Source organism: Elephas maximus, chromosome 21 (assembly GCF_024166365.1).
Source record: "Elephas maximus indicus isolate mEleMax1 chromosome 21, mEleMax1 primary haplotype, whole genome shotgun sequence".
Lineage (NCBI taxonomy): Eukaryota > Metazoa > Chordata > Mammalia > Proboscidea > Elephantidae > Elephas > Elephas maximus.
The window spans coordinates 54824006-54844402 of record NC_064839.1 but is presented as its reverse complement, the minus strand read 5'-3'; the positions used below and the strand labels follow the sequence as shown (position 1 = coordinate 54844402).

The 20397-nt window shown below is 50.2% G+C and overlaps 2 protein-coding genes across 2 annotated transcripts; one reads left to right on the top strand and one right to left on the bottom strand.

Annotated features, from left to right (window-relative positions):
- Nucleotides 1-1220: 1220 nt before the first annotated feature.
- On the bottom strand, nucleotides 1221-6390 carry SPATA33 (spermatogenesis associated 33). Its single transcript, XM_049864168.1, has 3 exons — nucleotides 6246-6390; nucleotides 5563-5754; nucleotides 1221-1888 (listed from the first exon to the last, which is right to left on the bottom strand). Exons 1-3 carry the CDS (start codon nucleotides 6376-6378, stop codon nucleotides 1680-1682), a joined length of 534 nt encoding a protein of 177 aa, XP_049720125.1. The 5' UTR covers nucleotides 6379-6390; the 3' UTR covers nucleotides 1221-1679.
- A 148-nt stretch (nucleotides 6391-6538) lies between these two features.
- On the top strand, nucleotides 6539-19432 carry CHMP1A (charged multivesicular body protein 1A). Its single transcript, XM_049864258.1, has 7 exons — nucleotides 6539-6687; nucleotides 8530-8549; nucleotides 12703-12780; nucleotides 13390-13536; nucleotides 16019-16147; nucleotides 16446-16633; nucleotides 17065-19432. Exons 1-7 carry the CDS (start codon nucleotides 6681-6683, stop codon nucleotides 17084-17086), a joined length of 591 nt encoding a protein of 196 aa, XP_049720215.1. The 5' UTR covers nucleotides 6539-6680; the 3' UTR covers nucleotides 17087-19432.
- The last annotated feature ends 965 nt before the right edge of the window (nucleotides 19433-20397 follow it).

Sequence of the window (20397 nt, the reverse complement as noted above, 5' to 3'; positions counted from 1 at the left end):
TATGGCTTTTGCTCTGTGGGTAATGGGAGCCTTTGGGGGAATGTGAACAGAGGAGAGAGGAGGGACCTATTCTAGCTTGTGATTGGACAGAAATGCTCTGCCAGTGTTGGGAACAGACTGAAAGGGCAAGGGATAGAGCAGGAAGTCCAGTGTGCAGGTCACCACCACCCATCAGAGGCTGTGGCTCGCTCCAGGACTGAGCCTGCTTTGTAGTTGTGGAAAAGGCAGACCTGCCTGCCTTGGGTTCTAAGAGGCCCCCTCAGTCGAGGGAGAATCGAGGAGACCTTAGCAAGGAGGCTGCTGCTGACACCCAGGCAAGGCAGGAGAGGTGGGCAGAGGTGGCTCGGTTGTCTGGTAAATTGGGAGGCTGCCAGAGAGCAGCTCAGGAGGCCTGAGAAGCCCAAAGGGGCCTCCACATGTCTTTCCTTTGATCCTCAGAGGGTCTGACTAAGGGATGGAAGGCATCCTGCTTAGGGTGCACAAGGTGAGGAGAGGTACTCAAGAGCACAGGCCTGTCCAGCTCCAGGTGCTCAAGTTAATGCAAACCAGCTTTCAGTCACTAACCTCCAGCATTTAAAAAAATCAGGTTCCTGCCAAATCATTTCCCCTGAACAGTTTAAAACTCATTTACACAGAATAATCTTTAAACAACGTCAAATCTTCATGCTTTTCTGATTTTGAAAAATAATCTGTCAAAGTAATTAGGTTACAGAACTATGTGTGTAGATATGTGTACATGTGTATGTACACATTACATACGTATGCGTGTACACGTGTATTTGTACTTTTGTGCGCGTGTACTTATGTATCAGAAACCGTCCAGGTGCTGCCTAGAGCCAAAGACATAGGCCACAGGCCCCTCCCTGGCTCCTCTGGGTTGAGTCTGTAACCTTGGTGAACACTGCCACCCAGGGACTGTGCTGTCGCCTGGTTCTGTTCACCCACCAGATGTCAGCAACCTAGGACATGCTGTGTAAAGCCTGCCTACCTGTCTATAACCAGGGAAAAGACATGGTCACAGACTAGACACGTGAGCCCAGTGACACCTGCAGCAGGCTCGAGCCTGACCTGAAGGCTGCTGGTAAGGACGAGCAGCATGTCCAACAGCGTCAGACTCAGGTTACCTAATGGCTCTGACCACCAGAGCCCTTGACCATGAGCCAGAAAGACCAGAGCCGTCAGTTCAGTTCCCTCCTCCCTGACACTGCCGATGCGCCAACTTCCAAAGTTCTCGGTGACATGGCTGCCCCACCCCCAATACACTGCACACTCCACATTCTTCATGTGGGTCTTTTAATACTCTAGATCAGGCCACAGTCAAGCTTGGAGCCCCTGGGCCTCTCTAAGGTGACTCACTTCTCGTTCTGGAATATCACACCTTAAAGTTTAGGAACACCTTATTCACTGTAACTTCCAGCTCTTAACAACCTCACTCCCAAGAGTCCAGGAGGGCTGTCACCTGCTGATGGTGGGTCAGAGTGTGAGTTGCCACCTGCTTGTCCCTCTGCACAGTGGCCAGAGCCTCAAGGACAGACTGACTGATTCACTGTTACCACAGTCCACTGTTTGGCAGGAGTCACTCCCGCTGCCCTCCGCCAGGCTGCATAAGGTTCTGGAGCAGATGAGACCAGCTCTCCTGGACTGCCGTGTGAGTAACAACAGGACTCCATGGTGCACGTTTATTCCCTGTCCTGGGAACTATATGCGTCCACCGTGCTGGGGTTCCTGTGCCGGGCGAGGGGGCCCCAACTGGCATGCTCCTTGATGGTCTTCTGCTCTTTGATTTCCGTGGAGCCGCAGCTGAGGAGGGTCTCGTTGGAGGGGCATGTGATGACAATTTGCGGGATGGCAGCTTTCTTCTTGCTTAACTTTGCAGGCTCAGGTTTCTCTAGAAGGGAGAAAACATCAGGATTTAGTAAGTGTGTGGAAAACCTTTTTTTTACTTCGGACAGCTGCTGTTCTAGGGCAGAGTACAGGAATTAGCTGCATGGTTAGCAGGAAAAGCAGCAGGCAAGGCCGAAGCAGTCGAGAATGCACAGGAGCATACCAGAGCGAAATGGATTTCCAATGCAGTCACCAGGGTCATGAGTAACAGATGGGCTCTTTCAAGGAAGCAAGCAGGAGAAACACATCCCCTGCCTGCTGTGAGTGGCTGGCCAGCTTCAGAGGGGCAGATGCAGAAAGGTGAGGGAACACGGGTAAGGGCAGCATCGACCAGAGATTCAGCGTTCAGGTACGCAGTTCCCAAAGGATTCTAATTCTACTGGAAGCTCTCTGTACAGAACCTTATTGATCAGAGTGCTGTAGAAATTGACACTTCTGATATTGGCCACAACATTTTTTTTTTCTCAAATGTTTTAAAGTTGCAGGGCATGCATAGGGTATATGAAAATGCCCAGTGTATCGAATGTTAAATAAAGCACAAAAGCAAAAGAGCTCCTTCATGCCTCCTGTCCCCATGCTGTTCCCCAAGGGGTGAGCACTGTGAATGGTTTGGGGTACATCCTTCCAGGCTGTTGGAACATGATCAGGGGCCGGTCAGCCTTTGCACACGCATATACATGTAAGTAGAGTTAGCCGGGATACACGCTTTTTACAAATACACAGCCATACTGGTGGTTTTGCAACTTGCTTTGTTCCAAACTTAATACCTATAAGCCTGGTTGCATGGCTGGGTGGATGGTTGGCTCCTGTACAGAGCCTGTATGTGCAGACCCTGGTCTGATCTGCGGGACTGGCGACCTCACCTGATCCACACACAGCTTCTGAAGCAGGCCCTCTCAGGACCCACGTTTGACAGATGAAGAAACAGACACAAGAAGTTTGGCCTCCACTCGAGGCTAATCAGTCAGCGAGGCACCGGACCAGGCTTCTGGGTCAGAGCCCTGTCTGCGATCTTAGTTGTTCTAACATCTGCCTCGTGGCCCCTGGCCAGCACTGTGCACTGGGTATCATCCCTTTTTTTTTTTTTTAAATCATATTATCCAAAATACTGTCTTTCATCATATTTAGCATTTAAGTTACATTGGGGAGCTCATTTTTTTTTAAAGGTGGCTTTATAATTTTTTCTATGTTCTATTTTATTTTTATCATGCTTTAAGTGAAAGCGTACAAGTCAGACTCTCATACAAAAATTTATATACACCTTGCTTATGTACTCCTAGTTGCTCTCCCCCTGAGACAGCACGCTCCTTCTCTCCACCCTGTATTCCCCGTGCCCACTCAGCCAGCTTCTGTCCCCCTCTGCTTTCTCATTTCCCCTCTAGACAGGAGCTGCCCACATAGTCTCATGTGTCTACTTGAGCCAAGAAGCTCACGCCTCACCAGTATCATTTTCTATCTTACAGCCCAGTCCAATCCTTGTCTGAAGAGTTGGCTTTGGGAATGGTTCCAGTCTTGGGCTAACAGAAGGTCTGGGGACCGTGACCTCTGGGGTCCTTCTAGTCTCAGTCAGACCATTAAGTCTGGTCTTTTTATGAGAATTTGAGGTCTGCATCCTAATGCTCTCCTGCTCCATCAGGGATTTTCTGTTGTGTTCCCTGTCAGAGCAGTCATTGGTTATTGCTGGGCACCACCTAGTTCTTCTGGCCTCAGGCTGATGTAGTCTCTGATTTATATGGCCCTTTCTGTCTCTTGGGCTCATAATTACCTTATGTCTTTGGTGTTCTTCATTCTCCTTTGCTCCAGGTGGGCTGAGACCAATTAATGCATCTTAGATGGCCGCTTGCTAGCGATTAAGACCCCAGACCCCACTCACGAAAGTGGGATGCAGAATGTTTTCTTAATAGATTTTATTATGCTAGTTGACCTAGATGTCCCCTGAAACCACGGTTGGGGAGTTCATATTTAAAACATTGACTCATGAAAGTTTTTAACTATTAAGGTTGTTTAAAAGGCTATATTTTCCTTATTTTAAAAATAATACATGCTGACGTATTATTTTTAATGAAAATATTCTACATGGCATGAGTTTCCCTACCCGTGCCCACACACAGACATTGTCATGCCCTTATGATCACACAATGCAAACTTTTTATTTGAAAAGTAGCAAAAAGGGTACAGAGAGATCCCATGTACTCTTCACCCAGTTTCCCCCAGTGGTAACACCTTATATGACTATGGAACAATGTCATAACCAAAAAACTGACATTGGTACAATGTGTGTGTCAAGTTATGTGCCATTTTATCACATGGAGCCACCACTGCAATCAGGATAGAGAGCTGCTCATCACCACAAAGGGCTCCCTTCTGCTGTCCCTTTAGACTCACACCTTCTCTCCCCACCACCATCCCTAGCCCCTACAACCTGCTCTCCATCTCAGTATGATTTTTTCACTTGGAGAATGTTATATAAATGGAATAATAGAATATGTAACCTTTTGAGATTGCCTTTTTCATTCAGCACAAGGGTTTTTAATAGCTGGTGGAACAAATGCCATTTAGGTTTTTCTTTTTTGGAATTTTTTGCAATTAAGCATATTCTACCTTCAAAAAAAAACTTATGGAAATATTCAAACACATAAAAGTAGAATAGTATAATGAATACTCCTCTACCCATCTCCCAGCTTCCATCAATATTTTGTCACCTCGTTTTGTCTGTTTTCCTTTTTTTTTTTTTTTTTGAGTATTTTAAAGCAAATCCCAGACATCGTGTAATTTCATCCATAAATATTGCCGAATGTATCTGTCAGATGAGGATTTTTTTAGACAACCACAATACCATTATCACACCTAAGAATGTGAACAGTGATTTTTCTCATCTAATACCCAATCTGATGATCTCAAGCACAGCTGAGCACAGGGCAACACTGTCTTTGGTTTGTATGTCTCAAGTCTCTTTATAAGAGCCTGCTCCTCTTTTCCATGCCATTTATTTGTTGAAGAAACTGGCTCACTTTTTCAGTAGAATCTCCAACATTCTAGCTTATTGCAAACTGTCTCACCCTGTGTACCACTGTGTCCTAGTCTCTCCCTGGCCACCCTCCTTGCCTGCCCTCACACCCCTCTGCCCACAAATGCACACCCCAGGTGGAGCTTCTTCCCACATTCTGCTCTAGTCTGGGAAATGTTGAAGGGACCACAGAGCATGGCTAGCTCTTCAGGATCACAGCCATCAAAAAACAGCCTCTGTATCTGTTTTCCGCTGGTTTCCTTCTGACCAGGAGTGGATTAACCCGTAAGCAAGGTATGCACACACTTAATTGTGTTTACTTACTAATCTGCAGTGCACAATTTTCATGTTCACCACATCAAAGCTGTGATGAAACAGGTGAAATTGTGCACTACAGATAAGCAAGCAATCACAAGTAAGCCCATATGTACCTTGCTTATTGGATAATCTGTCCCTGCTCTTGACTACTAGCTATACATTTGTCATCTGGAAACACATCTAAACTTTTTTGAACTGACAGATTTCTGGATATTTGCCTCCGACATCCTAAAGCCCTTCGTTGTTAGGGCATGTCCCTACTACCGGCACTCCATCATATAGGCCTTAGAAATAGGTTCCCAAACTCCTTGAAGTTTGGGCCTCCGGTTCTGGCCCCTCCTGGTGTCCCCTACCTTCAACTTCAGATGAAGGTGGAGGCCACTGGCGTCTGGATGTCTCTTTCCCCAGGCGGGAGGTCTCTGCAGACCTAGGGATGGTGGTTGGAGGCTCCCTATCTGCCTGCCTGGCCTCCAGGAAGTGCCTCTCTGGCGCCTCCTCCTTAGACTTGGAAACAGAATGGGCAGATCCCGTCTTTTGCTCCTCACCTGAAAGATACAGATAGTGAGACTATATAGTTCACTGAGTCTAGGGCAGTGGGTCCCATGCTTCAGTTGCCTGCCTGGGTCCAAAATGAAATAAGATCGCTTGAAACACTCGGGTCATTCTGTGTTCTTGAACAACATGGGTATTTTCCATAGGTTAAAAGGCCCTTAGGTTGTCAACATCAGAGATGACTTTGAGGAGCAGGAATGCTTGCATCGGACTGGGAGTTGGCCCCAGGGGCTCCTGGTACTCATCTATGGTGACCACCTTTAGCTCCCGGCACCTGCAGGGGCTGTCTTAACGTGTTTGGATTCCCCCAAGTGCCACCTGTGTACAGTGCGCCACCTGTATACGGTGCGGAACCTGTGTACAGTGCGGCTACCTGTATACAGTACGGCCACCTGTATACGGTGCGGAACCTGTGGTGCGACTGCGGCAACCGGCACCGCGAGCCGCGGAAGGGACACGGGCCGGCGGGTCCCAGGCCCGTTACCTTTCCTGATTTGGTGTTTGCTTTTGGAAAGTCCCATAGGTGAGCCCGCAGCTCCTGCCGGGGCAGGTGGAGTCCCTGCACTTTCGTTCTGCGCTGGCCCCAGCCGGGCGTGACTCATAAAGGGAATTCTCATTCCGGCGCTGGAAGGGGGCGCCGGCGCGGGACGCAGATCACCACGGCAACCGCCCTCCCTCAGACCCCGCCCCTGAGCGTGCCCCCGGCGCCCTGCAAGGAACCGCCGCTCACGTGACGGACCGCCCACCTCTCGCGTAACCAGGCTGAGGGACCGGAAGCGGAAAGGCAGACCCGGAAGTCCCCACTGGGCGGAGTTCTCGGTCGGGAATGAGTTAACGTAGCTTGCGATCCCAGGCCCGTCGCCTCCTCGAGCACCAGCGACCCCGCTTCTCGGAGTTGCGCCGCCGCCCATCACTAGATATGGACGGTAAGAGGCCGCCGCGGCCGAGGGGGACCGGGGAGTGGTGCCTCTCCTCCCGCGGGCGCGAGGACCCGACCTGCCCACCTCGGGGCTGCGGGGCGGGGCTCTGGCGGCCATCCCGACGCCAGACCCTGTTCTCTTCCCCTTGGCCTGGATCTCGGCCCCAGCCGACCCCAGTGTCGACCCCGTCTCCCGCCACTCTCCCCTAGACCTCCTCGACGTCCGAGCGCCCCACCCCGCGAGCTCGAGCACCGGGAACGGGCGGGAACGGGCCACCTTTGGGGCCCAGGTTTGTCGGGTCAGAGGGCAGCAGAGGAAGGAGACTGGTGCAGCCGGCCTCCTTTACTAGCCTCAGTAACAGTGATAAAAAGGGCTCAGATGAAAAGCTTTCACTACGGGCCAGGCACAATCGTAAGCGGTCTGGCTTACCACAGCCTTAATGAGAGGGGCTGTGCACCCTCATTCTACAGATGAGGAAAGAGAGATGGGGTGGAAGTTAGTGCCAGGCCCACACCCCAGGCAGCCTGGCTCCGAGTCTGTATTCTCTGCCCGCCCCCCGACAGCACCACCTGGCCCACTCTGCCCCTTCTGTGCTCAGAGATTGAGGTGATGGCAGGAGAGGTGCCAAAGAGCATGAGGACTCAGTTATAAAATGAAGGTGCCTGTGTTTGCTAAAATGCTTACGGGCTGCTGTGATGGATTTTGAAAAATACTTTGTGAAATGTGAAAAGCTGCACAACCATGTCATTGTCATCAGGATTCCATCCAAATTGCCCCGGAGAGAAGAAGAAAGATACCATCCAACCCTCCTCTTTCCCCAAGGGAAAAAAAAAAAGTATGTCAGGTTTTTGCTGCATAGTTCGCTCAATTCTTGAAGAAACTTGGCTTTTTTTCCTCCAGGGTTAGGTTTTACCTTACACAGAGTCAAGTGCAGCTGCTCAGACTTAGATGGGAAAGCTGAGGCTGGGGGTGGAAGGTGACTGGACTTTGGCCTTGACCAGAGCTTGTCTGAACCCCCACTGGACTCTCAGCTGGGAACCATGATTTGCATTAGTAGACACCCTGCACCCTCATTCTGGTTTTCATTTCTTTGTTCTGGCTAGTGTGGTAAAATAAACCCTTTCAAGAATCAGGTGTCCACAACAACAAAATAAATAAAATTTACGAAAGAACAAAAAAGACAAAGCAGGTGCCCCTTACTCTCCAAATTCAGGAATTGAGTACATTGAGATCAGTTTTCAAATGAATCAAAACCTACCTTGTTGTTGAGTTTGGTGAGTGAGTAGCAAGAGTTTGGGTATTAAGAGGTTTATCCAAAAGTACAGTCAAGTCTCTTGATTCCTGAGTCTGGACAGGGAAGAGCACCTGAGCTTGTGCCATTGACGTGTGCCCTCTCCCCCTGGGAGGGCAGCTCTGACAGCAGGAAAGTCACCTCCCTGCTGTTTTATTCATTTACCTTTGGGAAGAAAAAGCGTATAAAGAATGGACTGTGGAAGGCTGAACTTTAAGAAGTTGGGCAGAATCTCAAGGGTCCTTTGTAAAGTAGCCTTGACTAGGAGGGTCTGATGTTGGCCAAGCACTGCATCTGTTCCCTTGCTCACCCTCACAGTGGTCCTTTGAGATAGGCTGGTGCCGTCCTTGTGTGACAGATGAGAAGATAGAGGTTGAGTGGCCCTTATTTCGCCAGTTGTGCTGCATGCCCAGCTGATGCCTGGAGGCCTGGTCACCCTGACTGAAGTCTGTGATCTGCTCCCACCCCAAGTGTCCGGAGGGCCACAGTGACTCCCCTGCGGTAGAAGTCTCCCCATCACATTCTCAAACCCTCATATGCTTCCTCTCTTGTTGCAGATACCCTGTTCCAGTTGAAGGTATGTACTGAGTGACTGCACCCCAGCCTCATCCTGCAACGATGGGTGAGGACGAGCTGTGTGAGTCACAAAACCCTGAGCTCCAGGATGCAGAGTGGGGGACAGACTGGCAGCTGGGTGACCCACACCATCCTTCCTCAGATACTGACAGCCTCAGAGGGGTGGGCAAGCTGGATTGATGACTTTTCTCTGTCTCAGGTGGTTGAAAGCAAATCCGTTAGGCAGGCTTACCTATGAGGAAGCAATTGCCTTATCTCTAAGAAGCACAACTTGGGCTACTAGGCCTTCAAAAGCTGGCCTTGAATCCTGCAGTCACACTTGAAGGAGAGCCTTCTAGATAGCAAGTTCTCTCTCCAATTCGTGCAGGGTTTTCAGCTTTCTAATTAACTCTGGGCAAGTGTCTTCCGTGGTTCCCTAGATCTCCCTGGTTCATTGTCCACGTTCAGCTTGATCTGGTCTTGTCACTAGTTTGGAGATCCTGGGCAGGAGTGATGGGCACAGCAACGGAATGTGGTTCTGGGCTCTGTGTGAGATGTTGGGGACAGGCACCAGGGCTGGAGCAGACGGACCAGAGGGGTAGGGCTGCTCCCTGGGGGTCAGGAATTGTGTATTGCAGGCCAAAGGGACACTGTTAGCAGGGACCAGGGTTGGGTGACTCTGGGTCCCTGGAGGTAATGCCTCCATTTCTGCCCACCTAAGCATGCTTTCCCTGCACCGTCAAATGAGGGCCCATTTTATGGGGCCCTAGGGTGCTATGTGACCCAGGCTGGGCTGGAGCCGTCGATGGTGCAAACGATGAATGGAATTTTTTTAATTTTAATTTTGCTGTTCTTAGGTGCTGTTGAGTCGATTCTGACTCACAGCAACCCTGTATATAAACAGAATGAAACATTGCCTGGTCTTGCACCATTCTCATAATCATTGTTATGCATGACCTCATTGTTGCAGCCACTTTGTCAGTCCATCTCGTTGAGGGTCTTCTTTTTCAGTGACCGTCTGCCAAGCATGAACTCCTTCTCCAGGGACTGGTGCCTTCTGATAACATGTCTAAAGTATGTGAGACGAAGTCTTGCTATCCTTGCTTCTAAGGAGCATTTTGGCTGCACTTCTTCCAAGACAGATTTTTTCGTTCTTCTGGTAGTCCATGATATATTCAGTATTCTTCACCAGTACCGTAATTTAAAGGCATCAGTTCTTCTTTAGTCTTCTTTCTTTATTGTCCGGCTTTCCCATGCATATGCAGTGATTGAAAACACCGTCGCTTGGGTCAGGTGCATCTTAGTCCTTAAAGTGTCATCTTTGCTTTTCTAACACTTTAGAGAGGTGTTTTGCCGCAGATTTGCCCAGTGCAGTGCATCATTTGATTTTTTGACTGCTGCTTCCATGGGCATTATTGCGGATCAAGTAAAATGAAATCCTTGACAACTTCAGTATTTTCTCTGTTGCTTATTAGTCTAGTTGTGAGGATTTTTATCTTTTTTATATTAAGGTGTTATCCATACTGAAGGCTGTAGTCTTTGATTTTCATCAGCAAGTGCTTCAAGTCCTCTTCATTTTCAGCATGCAAGGTTGTGTCATTTGCATGTCACAGGTTAATGAGTCTTCCTCCAATCCTGATGCCATGTCCTTCTTTATGTAGTCCAGCTTCTCGGATTATTTGCTGAGCATACAGATTGAATAAGTACAGTGAAAGCATACAACCCTGACACACACTTTTCCTAATCTTAAACCATGCAGTATTTTGTTCGATAAGTATGACTGCCTCTTGGTCTATGTATAGGTTCCACATGAGCATAATTAAGTGTTCTGGAATTCCCATTTTCCATAACGTTATCCATAATTTGTTGTGATCCACACAGTCAAATGTCTTTGTATAGTTGACAAAACAAAGGTAAACGTTTTTCTGGTGTTCTCTGCTTTCAGCCAGGATCCATCTGACATAAGCAATGATATCCCTCATTCCACATCCCCTTCTGAATCTGGCTTGAATTTCTGGCAGTCCCACTTGGTGCACTGCTGCAACCATTTTTGAATTATCCTCAGCAAAATTTTACTTGTGTGTAGTAGTAATGATATTGTTCAATAATTTCCACATTCTGTTGGGTCACTTTCTTTGGAGTAGGCACAGATATGGATCTCTTCCAGTCGGTTGGCCAGGTAGCTGTCTTCCCAATTTCTTGGCACAGACTGGTGAGCGCTTCCAGTGCTGCATCCATTTGTTGAAACATCTCAGTTGGTATTCCGTCAATTCCTGGAGGCTTGTTTTTTGCCAGTGCCGTCAGCACAGCTTGGACTTCTTCCTTCAGTACCATCAGTTACTGATTCTTAGTTATTTAGCACTGCCATAAGAGAAATACCGCAAGTGGATAGCTTTAATAAAGAGAAATTTATTCTCTCACGGTCTAATAGGTTACAAGTCCAAATTCAAGGCATTGGCTCCAGAGGAAGGCTTTCTGTCTGTTGGCTCTGGAGGAAGATCTTTCTTGTCAATCTTCCCCTGGAGTAGGATATTTTCTGCACAGGAACCCCAGGTCTACAAGGGGCACTCTGCTCCTGGTGCTTCTTTCTTGGCGGTATGAGGTCCCCAACTCTCTGCTTGCTTCCATTTCTTTTTATCTTTTGAGAGATAAAAAAGATGGTGTAGGCCACACCCCAGGGAAGCTCTCTTTACTTGGATCAGGGAGGTGACCTGAGTAAGAGTGGTGTTAAAATCTCACCCTAATCCTCTCAACATAAAATTACAATCACAAAATGGAGGATAACCACGCAATACTGGGAATTATGGCTGAACCAAGTTGACATGTATTTTTGGGGGGACACAGTTCAATCCATGACACTGATCGTATGTTACCTCCTGAAATGGTCAAATGTCAAATGGTGACTGTACATTCCTTCCATCTTCTTTTGATGTTTCCTGTGTTGTTCAGTATTGTCCCTGTAGAGTGTTTCAGTATTCCAGCTGGAGGGTTGAAGTTTGTCTTCATTTCTTTCAGCTTAAATGCTGAGCATGTTCTTCCGTTTTGTTTTTCTAACTCTAGGTTTTTGCACATTTCGTTATAATACTTAGTCGTCTCGAATTACGCTTTGAAATCTTTTGTTAGCTTTTTTACTTCATCATTTCTTCCTTTCATTGTAGCTACTCTACATTCAAGAGCAAGTTTCAGAGTCTCTCCTGACATCTATTTTGGTCTTTTCTTTGTTTCCTGTCTTTCTAATGACCCCTTGCTTTCTTCACATATGGTGTTTTTTTTTTTGATGTCATTCCACAACTATATGGTCTTCAGCTGTTAGTGTGTAACAAGTCAAATCTGTTCTCAAGGTGATCTCTAAATTCAGGTGGAATATACTCAAGGTTATACTTTGGCTCTTATGGACTCATTCTAATTTTCTTCAGCTTCAGCTTGAACTTGCATATGAGCAATTGATGGTCTCTTCCACGGTTGGCCCCTGGCCTTGTTTTCACTGATGATATTGAGCTTTTCTGTCGTCTCTTTAAATAGCTACATGTGTAGGCTTAGAGAGTTTGGAGGAAGAGAGAAAAGGCTCGGGTATAGCAGACATTGAAAAATCTCTCATGAGTTTGACAATCAGGAGTTTGTGGATGGCCTTGGTGAGCGCAGTTTGAGCCAGCACGGGGCTGGGAGGTGTCCATTCTCCCAGAGGAGAGGGAACAGGCAGGAGACATTTGCCTGAGGGGCTGTGATGCACCCAGTGAATAAGGTGGTACTTCTAACCTCAGAGGTCCTGGAGTTAGTTGCCAAGGCATCACATGAGCCAGATGCAGCTCCCTCCTGGTGGCCACCCAGCTGAGTGTGGCATGCACAATGCACTGTGAGGATCACACTTCCAGGGTCAGTTCTGTACCCTGCACAGCATCCATGGGTTCTTGTTTCATGAGGTGAAAACCCATCTCTCCACAAGCAGATGTTGGAAACAGTGTGCATTTAGATTTTAAGGATGTTTGTGGACAGGACACTTTAGAAAACCCTTCCTGCCCACTTTCCCCAGATAGCCTCAGAGCCACAGGCGTGTTTCTTTCCTGACACCCTTAGTGTTCTGACTCCCCTGTGCGTGATGAGCCCCTGAGGGTGCCTGAGAGGGCACTGCAGGTCCTGGGCCCCGGGCTCTGCCTTTGACCGGCGTCCATCCTCAGTTCACAGCAAAGCAGTTGGAGAAGCTGGCCAAGAAGGCAGAGAAGGACTCCAAGGCGGAGCAAGCCAAAGTGAAGAAGGTAAGGCTGCCATGGACGGATTACCTGCAAGGTCTTGAGTTCTTGTGTCCTGTGCACTGTCCCTAGAGGCAGGTACTGTCAAGCCCCTCTGAGCACTCTGCCTCCCTGGTGAAGTCACTCCTGGCATTGGGTTTGGTGACCACACGTCTGAACTTAGGCTCCTGGGGCAGAGGGACTGGTGCCTCAATGCTTCCTCCACCGTGTCCTGAGGCTGCCACTCCTCTGGGGTCTCCATGCCATGTACTTTGCATTGTGCAGCGCCATCCTTGGCTCTGTGGCAGTGTCAGGAGAGGCAAGAGCAGCCAAGGGTGACATGGGGTGGATGGGCCTGGCAAGGTGGGTGGTCTCCTTGGCCAGGCTTTCTTGGCTGACCCTCTGCAGCTGACCTGGGCAGTATCTCCGTGCATGGACCCAGCGCTGCATTCTGAGAGGTGTCTGTGTTTTCAGAAAGCCCACAGCATTTCGGACGAACCCACCTGCACAGAATGTGCAGGGAGGGTCCTGCACGCTGGCAGGTGCCCCCGGCAGTCAGGACCAGCCACGGTGGGAGGGAGCAGCGTATGTGCAGACCACTTGCTGCCTTCCAGCTGATGTTTCCGCAAATTTCAGGCCCTTCAGCAGAAAAATGTGGAGTGTGCACGTGTGTATGCTGAGAACGCCATCCGCAAGAAGAATGAGGGAGTGAACTGTCTGCGCATGGCCTCCCGTGTGGACGCTGTAGCCTCCAAGGTCCAGACAGCCGTGACCATGAAGGGGGTGAGTGGCTCAGGCCAGCCACATGCAGATTCCGTGGCGAGAATGTAGCAGGACTGTCAGTAGATCAGGCAGCTCCAGGGCCAGGGGATGCTCGTGGGCCCCATGTGTGGGGCGGGGAGGAATCCCGTCGGACCCTCTTGTCTCTGGGGTGCATGGTGTGCCAGCCTTTCTGTCATGTCGACGGGGAACGGGCGTGCAGCCCCCAGGGCCCAGAGCCTGGCTGTGCCCTGCACCTAGCCTCAGGCCTTTGAGTAGCACTTGTGCAGCCCAGGCTGGGTGTTCTGGAGCGGGGACTGCCCACCTGGGTCGGAGGGCCCCTCCATCAGAGGAAATGGGAACACGGCAGGGCTCAAGGCCCAGAGGGGCCTTCCCTGGTGATGCTGCCTGTTATGGATTGAATTATGTCTCTTAAAAATATGTTACAGGTTCTAACCTCTATGCTGGTGGTTATAATCCCATCTGGGGATGGGTTGTCTTTGTTACGTTAATAAGGCAGGATTAGTGTAGGGTATATCTTGAGTCACTCTCTTTTGAGATATAAAAGGTTAAACAAGCTAACAGAGAGCTGGGGTAAGATAGATGCCAATGTACATGGAGATGTCCAAGGAACCAGGAAGCAGAAGCTGAAGAGACAGGGACCTTCCTCCAGAGCCTACAGAGAGAGAGAAAGCCTTCCCCTCAAGCCAGCACTCTGAATTCAGACTTCTAGCCTCCTAAACTGTGAGAAAATAAATAACTGTTCATTAAAGTCATCCACTTGTGGTATTTCTGTTAAAGCAACACTAGATAATTAAAACAGAATTTGGTACTAAGAAGTGGGGGTGCTATGTAACAGCTAAAACGTGGAAGTGATTTTGGAATTGGGTAATGGGTAGAGACTGGAGAGTTTTCAGATGTCTAATAGTAAAGTTCAGATTGACTTGAAGAGACTGTTGACAGAATTACGGACATCAAAGTGAGTTCTGGTGAGGGCTCAGAAGGAAGCAAGGAGAGCTGTAAAGAAAGTCTGTATCAACTTAGAGAATACATATGGCACCAGCAACAGACGGTTGCTAGAGATGTGGGTGTTAAATGTGCTTCTGTGAGGCTTTAAAAGAAAATGATGAATATGTGATTGGACAATGGAGGAAGGACGATGCTTTTTATGCAGCGTGAAGAACTTATGTGAATTATGTTCAGGTGTTTGGTGGAAGATTAAACTTGTAAGAGATGAACTCGGATACCTGACTGAGGTTTCTAAGCAAGATCTTAAATGAGCTGCGTGGTTTCCCCTTGCCCCTTTTAATAAGATGCGAGAGGAAAAAGATAGACTTAAAAATGAACTATGCAAAATGAAAACAGAACTTAAAGTTTTGGAAAACTCTGTTGTATAAACTAAGGACACGTATGCTAGAATGTTCACCAAGGATGTGGCTGCACAATCTTTTGTTAAAGAGATTAAGCCTGTGACTGATGGATCTAAGCAACTACCACAGCTGAAAACCCATCAGCTTAGACTGCAGGGGGCAGAGAAAGAAAGAAAAGAACGCTGTCTGCCTCTTGGAATTCTAGAGGCAGGAAACAGGTCAAAGGAGCTACATCAGCTGTCCTCCAAGAAAAGAAAAGAACCATCTCTGGAGCAGCTCAGAGATCAGCAGAACTGTTGGAAGGAGCTCAGGAAGCAGGGCCTTCTCAGTTTCAAAGGATGGGGCTGTGGTCTCCTGGATCTCAAAGGGCGAGGCCACAGCCTCCTAGGTTTCAAAGAGTCAGATCTTCTCCAGCTCAATGTGGGGCTGCCCTTAAGGTGTGCCAGAGGGATGGGGCTGCTGCCCAAAGCTGAAGGGACAGGGCTGCCAAGGAGCAGAAGAATGGGGCTTACCAGGGCCAGGGGAGTGGGATTGCAACTCAGATGGACTAGGAGAATGGGGCTACCCAAAGCTGAGGGAGCATAGTTGCCATCCCAGAGGGCCTGGAAGGCATAGCTGAACCCCCGAGTCCAGACAGTGTGGCCAACGCCAAGAGTGTGGAGGGCAGGGCCGTCGCACAGATAGTCTCAGAGAACAGAGGATTAGTTTCAGGCCTTGAGAGCTAATGTAATTTGTTATGCTGGGTTTGGGACTTGCTTGGTTCCTGTTATCCCATTTTCCAGTTTCTCTCATTTGTAGTGGAAATCTTTACCTTTGCCTGTTTCACCGTTGTACTTTGGAAACAAATAACTTGTATTTTAGATTTCACAGGTTCACAGATGAAGAGGAATTTTGTCCCAGGATGTAATACACCTAAAGTCTCACCCATATTTGGTTTAGATGATTCAGAAGTTGAGATTTTGAACTTGGAGTTGATTTAAGACTTTTGCAATGATATGATGGGGTGAACGTGTTTTGTGTGTGTCAAGGACCTGAAATTTTGGATGCCAAAGGGTGAAATGTTATGGATTGAATTATGTCCCCCCAAAATATGTACCTGAGATGCTTTCTGCCTCTGACCTACTCCCCTTTCCCAGGTGACTAAGAATATGGCCCAGGTCACGAAGGCCCTGGACAAGGCCCTAAGCACCATGGACCTGCAGAAGGTTTCCGCAGTGATGGACAAGTTTGAGCAGCAGGTCCAGAACCTGGATGTGCACACATCGGTACGTGCTGATGGCCTCGGCTTGTCTGGGGGTGTGCCAGGGTGGACTCTTGACGTGTGTGCTCTTGCTGCATTCACCGAGCCCTTCTGTACTGGTTCCCGGCCAGCTTCCTTGTGCCCTGCCTTCGTCACAGGCCGAGGCCGTGAGCACGTGCATGCAGAGTGGACGTTATTGCCCAAAGGGTTGGGAGAGCAGGACAGGACATTCTAGAGAGATGGCTGCACGGGCCGTGTGGAGATGGTGGAGGAGGCACCCCAGGTGGGCAGCCTTGTCAAAGTGCCCACCTCCACCCCTGCAGGTGATGGAGGACTCCATGAGCTCAGCCACCACGCTGACCACGCCACAGGAGCAGGTGGACAGCCTCATCATGCAGATTGCTGAGGAGAATGGCCTAGAGGTCCTGGACCAGCTCAGCCAGCTGCCTGAGGGCGCTGCTGCCGTGGGTGAAAGCTCTGTGCGCAGCCAGGAGGACCAGCTGTCACGCAGGTGTGTGGTCTGCCCAACTGCCTACAATGTCAGGGTGGGTTGGGCCTGGATGCTTTGTGATGGAAGAGAAGGCCACAGGTTAGGGCCTTGGGAGAAGGCCTTGCAAGGGGAGGGCTGTGACCTCAGGTGTGCTATCCTTCTTGGAGCCCCACCTGATTCAGCTCACCGCCCCTCATCTCTTCAGGCCTGGAGAGCCTATCATGCTGGCTTTCTGCTCCCCGCCTTCTGGTTCATGTCTGCACACACTCTCACTGCTCTTCCTGGAATGGCAGTGATGAGACTCAGCCTCTCACCTGCATAATCTCAGGGCAGCCTAGGAAGGCTGCATGTTAGCAGCAAAGCGACCATTGCCCACATGGCTCCCAGCAGCTCAGAGCCAGCCGGGTTGGGTCCCTGCTTCCCCCAACAGGTCCTACTCTTGCCTCTTACAGATTGGCTGCCTTGAGGAATTAGCTGAGCCCGGCCACGGATGGCCTCCTGCCCCAGACAGCCCTTGAAGGGCCGAGCAGGGAGGCCCCTCGCCCCTGCGTCTTCTTTCTGCTGCCTGCAGCGGCCGCTGTCTCTCAGCTTCTCGTTCTTGGCCACACCAGCGGCTTGGGACTGTCCCTGTCTCAAATCTGGTGGTGGGTCTGTGCTGGTGTGAGTTTGCACAAACTTCTGTAGGTGATTGCTGTGACTTGGACTGACCACAGCTCCCTCGAGGGGGTGCCGTCACCCCCTGGCTACAGGTGCAGATGTAGGTCAGCACTGGGCCAGGGCAGTGCAGCTATCTCCTCAGTGGGCAGGAGACGCTGAGAAGACACAACTGCATGTGCAGAACGCCCTCAGCAGGTGTGGGCATCCCTAAGTGCCACCAAACACCCCTCCTGGTGGCTTTTACAAATGGAGTCCTCTTCCTCATCACCATTCCAGGGAGAGGGTCTCAGGTCAGACAAGACTCCAGGCCACCCGGTTCATGGGGCAGAGCAGCCCGGACTGCAGTCTGGGTGCGTGCACCCGGTGTTGTCCACTGCACACTGTGCCTCAGGCCGGCCCCTTGGTAGGGTTTCAGGGCTGATACACGTCCTCTGGGCAGCCTGTGCCCGCTGCCCTAACTCTCCCATGAGTGTGTGTGTGTGTGTGTGTGTGTGTGAGTGAGCTCCTTCTTCCAGGCACAGGCGTGGCACTTGTTCCCCCCATGCCTGGGCACCATGCCTGTTATCCCACGAGGTTTCCCTCTCCCGTCACTGTAAATAATAGGGTCCCCCCCTTCTGGCTTCTCCTCCTTTCTCGGTTCATGTCTGTCTGTCCCTCAGAAGCCAGGTATGGCTCATGAAGGGCACTGGGGGAATGCGGCCCTTGGCCACAGCCGTGGGGACGCCCTGTTTGCCACAGTCGAGAAGCCAGCAGCCTAGGCTGCTGTTGCTGTTTTTTCCATTTCTTGACGTTTACTTCATTTTCTTGAAGCTTCCAGAGTTTTTCGTTTGTATTTTTGCCAAAACAGAAGAGCAGGTGGCAGATGGGGAGGCTGGGTCCAGCCTCATGCATGTGAGCCATGAGGCTTCATGATTGTACCTGGGCAGATGTGGCCCACCTGCAGCGGAGCCCTCAGGACCAGTTCCTCCCAGAGGCCTCCCGTCCAGCTGTCCTGCCACAGGCCTCTGTACAGACACACCAGAAGCCTTCGCCTAACTTACTGTCAGATTCTTTCTTAGATGGGCCCCCCAGTGGCTCTGCAGGATTTGGATATTGAGAGAACATGGGCGGTTCCCCGGGGTGTGTGGGGAAGAGACGTGGGCCCTGTGCAGGTGGGCCGTCCTTGTGGGGGATGAGACGGCTCAACCCTGGGTGCCCCTTTGGTCGTCAAAGAGGAGTGGGCTTGTTTGCCACTTTTAGTTTTCTAAAGTCAGTGCTGCCATTTCCTAAAATGCAGCTGTAAGTGAAACAGATCGGCCCCTGAGCACCTGCTCTGGCATCGCTTCGGGGCCTTGGGTGGGTGGGAGCCCTAGGTGGGGCCCCCCATGAGCCATCCAGACCCTGTCCCTTTGTGAGGCCGAAGAGGTGGCCCTGGGCTGCTGTGAGGGGTGGGGGGTGGTTATAGAGCCTCGGGCTCCATCCAGAGCAACAGAATCAGAACCTACTGTTTTAAAATTTATTTTTAACTTCACTTTGAAGTAATTTTAAGCTTACATTAAAGTTGCAAAGTACAGAGCTTCTATGTGTCCTTTAGCCAGCTCCCCAATGTGAACTTCTTGGTTAGCCATCTATGACGGATGACACTTGTCAGTGCAGTGTCCGCCAGGACGTGCGCCATTCCTTGTTGGGATTGTGTTGGTGAGGACACCCGAAGAGTGGCCTTGCGTACGCAGGGTGCCGCATGGGTTCATGTGCCAGTGGGACTCATTGCTGGTTACCTGGCCTGAGGCATCCACTGGGAGGTCTCCTTCATTAAGGGGTCTTTGGAGGGGTATTTTGAAACAGTGTAAGCACTATCTCTTACATGTTTCTCCCCTAATGTGATAGTTCTTCCCTGTGCAGTTATTGTCGTGATTTTCTGTGGAATTGTACTGGAAGGAAGAGTTCTCCCCCCACCTGTTTGCCATATTTTTACAGAAATAACACATGCATTATACATTGTTTGCCAATCACACAACTTTTTCCTGCACATTATTTTCCTAGGTGTGCTATGCACTCTATATGCGGCACGTTACTTCCATGGGCACGTTATTTGCGGGCAACATGGTACTTCATCTTTTGTTCTGTGGATCGGTTTGCTGCAGTCATTTATTTTGTGCTCAAAATACATCAGACATGATCGCTCCTCTTGGCGGCTTGACTTGCCTGTCACCACTGAGCCCTCCTACTCTCAGACCCCAGGAGACTTTCGGGCTCAGGTTGTGGTTCCCTGCCCCAGCCTTAGAATCAGTGCTTCTCCAGGGAGCCCACTCCTTACCGAGGATGGTGTGCAAGCCAGGATCTGGGTGCTCAGTGCTCCGGGGTGTCGGTGCCTCTCAGCCAAAACCAAGGCAGGCCCTTCCAGACTATCCCCATGCTGCCCACAGCTCAAGGTGAAGACAGGGCTGCCGGTCGGCCCCCTCTTGAAGCCAGCTGAGGGATGGGCTTGGGGCCTGTCCCTGCCTTCGCACAGCCTCTCAGACCCCCAGGCCTCAAATGAGTGCCCTTCCTCCCCTCGGGTGAGGGGTGTTTTAGAACAGCTCAGCTGTTTTCTGTTTTTCTCCGAGGTTGGGAGAGGGGATGAATGAGCACTGTTGCAGGAGGAACTTCCCAGAACTTGAAGTGTTCTTGGGACGTGACCTGTCTGGGCATTTCAGGGATTTCTCCCCCTGCCCCCACCCCTAGGAATAACAACCCGTTCTAGTTAGTAAGGTTGGATGTCATGACTGTGCTGCCCACTAGGGGACTCCTCGCCATCTCAGCCTGGACAGTCCGGGGTTGAATGGGGACATCTAGACTTGGAGCAGGAACCCTTACTTGCATTTCCCTTTGACAGCAGGTCCGAAGTGACCAGCAGTTGCTCACAAATGTCCATTCTCGTTGCTTTAGAGCACCCAGGGACAGGGCTGTCTGGGAGGAGGCAGGCTGTGGACCCCGGGAGGCTGGCATGCCCCCACAAGCCTGTTCTGTCTTCCCAGGCAGCCGTGTGTTTCTGTCCCCTACTAACCCCTCTGCACACCTCCCAGTGAAGTCAGGTCAGAGGCCCAGTTACAGGAGGCTACATGGCCGGTCAGTCCTCACTACAGGGACCCTCATGGCTGCGTTCCGTG